At 31.8% G+C, this 3,192-nt stretch overlaps 2 protein-coding genes across 2 annotated transcripts; both read left to right on the top strand.

Annotated features, from left to right (window-relative positions):
* Positions 1–343: 343 nt before the first annotated feature.
* Positions 344–1,249, top strand: LOC106339216. Its single transcript, XM_013778008.1, has 2 exons — positions 344–1,180; positions 1,244–1,249. The coding sequence occupies exons 1-2, from the start codon at positions 395–397 to the stop codon at positions 1,247–1,249; spliced, it is 792 nt and encodes a 263-aa protein (XP_013633462.1). The 5' UTR covers positions 344–394.
* Positions 1,250–1,311: 62 nt separating this feature from the next.
* On the top strand, positions 1,312–1,765 carry LOC106341033. Its single transcript, XM_013779851.1, has one exon. It carries the CDS (start codon positions 1,405–1,407, stop codon positions 1,729–1,731), a length of 327 nt encoding a protein of 108 aa, XP_013635305.1. The 5' UTR covers positions 1,312–1,404; the 3' UTR covers positions 1,732–1,765.
* The last annotated feature ends 1,427 nt before the right edge of the window (positions 1,766–3,192 follow it).

Here is a 3,192-nt window from a genome sequence, read left to right on the forward strand (position 1 = left end):
TATGAATTTAATTTCTTTTTTATAATTTGTTTATTTAGTATTTTATTGTTTTGTTGTCTATGTTTTTCTTATTTTATATTCATAATTTATATTATGAATACAATAATTCTATTGTTTATGTTTTGTTTTATCTTAAACTCATAATAAATTTATATAAGTCTTTGCTTACTTTCACAGTTTTTTTAATTCAAATATATTTAAATTACACCGATAAATTAAAAAATGTAGTTTTAAAGTTATAATCTCTTTAATCCATAATTTCGCGCAGGGCGCGGGTTATCACCTAGTATATATATAAAAAAAAAGACTAAACCCTGAGACGATGCCCTAATCTGTTTAGAGATCTCCCTTGTTTTGCATCGACTTTCTCGGCAGCTGCGGTTTATATATCATAATGATCAAATTGATCAAATCAATGTTTCAGGCAATAACTCGTCCGATTCAATACCTGATCATATGTTATCTCCGGTATGTTTCCGGATCTCCTTCATTGACTGATACAAAACATGATCATTACGTCACCACGCTTGTCATCGAACACTCATACAAGTTTGTGAGGGAAAACATCCTCTATTCCTCCACTCACGCTTATGTTTTCAATAAGCTCGGCATAATTCACCCGGTCAATTACCATGTCGGCGAACTCACATTGGCCGATAGCTACCAAGGGATCGAGCTCAGCTGGAGAATTTTCTATAATAAAAGTATCGGAAGGGAATCATTCGAGCTGAGATTTGACAAAAGACACAAAGACTTGGTCTATAACTCTTACCTACCTTACGTAGAGAGCACGGCAAAGGAGATGACGACAATTCCGGAGGTGCACATATATTCTCAATCCTTTGACACTTGGGAAACCAAACCCCTCGAGCACCATTCGACCTTTGAAACAATTGCTATGAAGGAAGAGCTCAAGCGTGGCCTCATCCACGATCTTGATATGTTCGTCCGAAGGAAAGATCTCTACGATAGAGCTGGGAGACCCTGGACGAGAAGTTACTTGCTGTATGGTCCACCGGGGACAGGGAAGACGAGCCTGGTGGTTGCTATGGCTAAGTACCTTAACTTCGATGTCTACGACCTACAGCTCTCGAGAGCGGTGGAAAGCTACTTCAATCCAAGAAAACTGCTTTCAGGAGTCATGAACAACTCTATTCTCCTCGTAGAGGATATAGATGAGGTTAGCCTATTATTTTTATTCATTACATTTATATGTCTTTTTCTTATACTTGGAAATCCCAAGCTTTGATTATTATATATATATATATGTTCAAACTGTTTGGTGTATTTTTTTTTTTTTTTTTTTCGACGGTGTTGGCATTATCGAACCTGTTGAGTAGCCTAACACTAGGGACACCATGGGGAGAAGCACGCATCGTAATATTCACGACGAAAAACAAGGATATGATTGACCCAACATTGCTAAGTCGTATGAGTATGAAAATTTACATGGGACATTGCTGTTTTGAGGGCTTCAAAGTGTTGGCGTCTACCTACTTGGGCCTCTCTCATGTCGACAATGATGAGCCACACCGTCTCTATCCAGACATCAAGCGTTTGATTGATGGACAAGTTATCACACCAGCTCAAGTCACGGTGGAGCTAATGGAGAGCGAAGATGTTGATGTGGTACTCGAAGGTCTGGTGAGGACTTTGGAGAGTTTAACATCAGATAAGATTGATGATGATGAAGATGAGGAAAAACATTTGGCATGTTTAAGAGACTTATGAGCCAGTCATATAAACTTGAAGCGAGTCTTGCTAATCTTCCACAACATCTATTTAAAAAAAAAATTTTTACAACTAACCAATTTTATGTGTCTATTTTTAGTTTTTTTTTTAATTGGAGAAAAAAAATATAGAGATGTTTTTGTTGAATCTTTGCCAATTCTAATACCAAAAAATCAATGAACAATACAGTATGATGATGGTGCCAAAACAATGACCTAAATAAGTACCCTTCACAAATATTCCAAACAATGATCTTTGCCAATTCTAATACCAAAATATCAATGTACTATACAGTAATGCTGCTTTGAGGAACCACAAAGAAGCTGAGCGAAGAAGAAGAGAGAGAATCACTTCTCATCTTATTATAACAAGCTCCGTAACGTGCTCTCTTGTAATTCCAAGGTAATATAATTTTACCTAATTTTTAATTCATGCTAAATTGCTAATACTCTTTTCTATGGTTTATACGGTAAAACTCTATAAATTAATAATGTTGAAGCTATGATATTTTATTAATTTACAATTTTTTTAAAATTTTTTTATTTTTTAAAAATATATATTTTTTCTAAAATAAAAAAAATATTTAATTTTTGTGTATATACATTAATTAAATTTTTGAAATTTGACATTCATATTATTTCTATTCAATTGTTTGGTGTATATAAAATATGTTTCATAGAGGTCAAAAGTGGTTTTATATATAATTTTCTAATCTCATCAAATATATAAAGTGTTCAAAAAATATAAAGATAATTCTATTGTGAATTTAAATAAACAATATAATGGTTTGTTTATGCATATATAAAATGTATATACATATAAATTATTAATTTTCTAATTTTAATGAGACCATATATTTAGATATGATTTTCTAAAATTTTATTATCTTATTATCTTATCGATTTGTATTATATTTTGAACTGGTCAAACTTGAAATCAGAAAACAATTATTGATTCATAGTATTTATTAATTTATAGATGATTAATTTATAGAGTTTCGATGTATACATCTTCCCATGATTGCACACGCTTAGTTTATATCTCCAAGATTAGGACGATACGTGTTGCTCAAAATAATAACTACTAGGATAAGATCCGCGCCTTGCGCGGAATTAAGTTATTATTTTTATTATATTTTGGAGAATGAAACAATAGTTTGGCTTCATTTGGATTAGGGGTGTTCAATCCAGATATCAGATTGGTTTCGGTTCGGTTCGGTTTTTTCGGTATTTTGGTTAGTAAAATATAACTACTATTCTAAATCCATATTTACTTTGACTTTAGTCTTTCACATACTTTTGAAAGATTTCAACTGGACAACTAAATTGATCAGCCAGTCTTGTTGCTTTAAATCATTAGTATTTATATATATATATATATTATTTAGTTTGAATATTTATTAAATAAAAAATCATATGCGTTATATTTTATGATCATTTGTAACTTATTATAACAAAAAAA

This window comes from Brassica oleracea, chromosome C4 (assembly GCF_000695525.1).
Source record: "Brassica oleracea var. oleracea cultivar TO1000 chromosome C4, BOL, whole genome shotgun sequence".
Lineage (NCBI taxonomy): Eukaryota > Viridiplantae > Streptophyta > Magnoliopsida > Brassicales > Brassicaceae > Brassica > Brassica oleracea.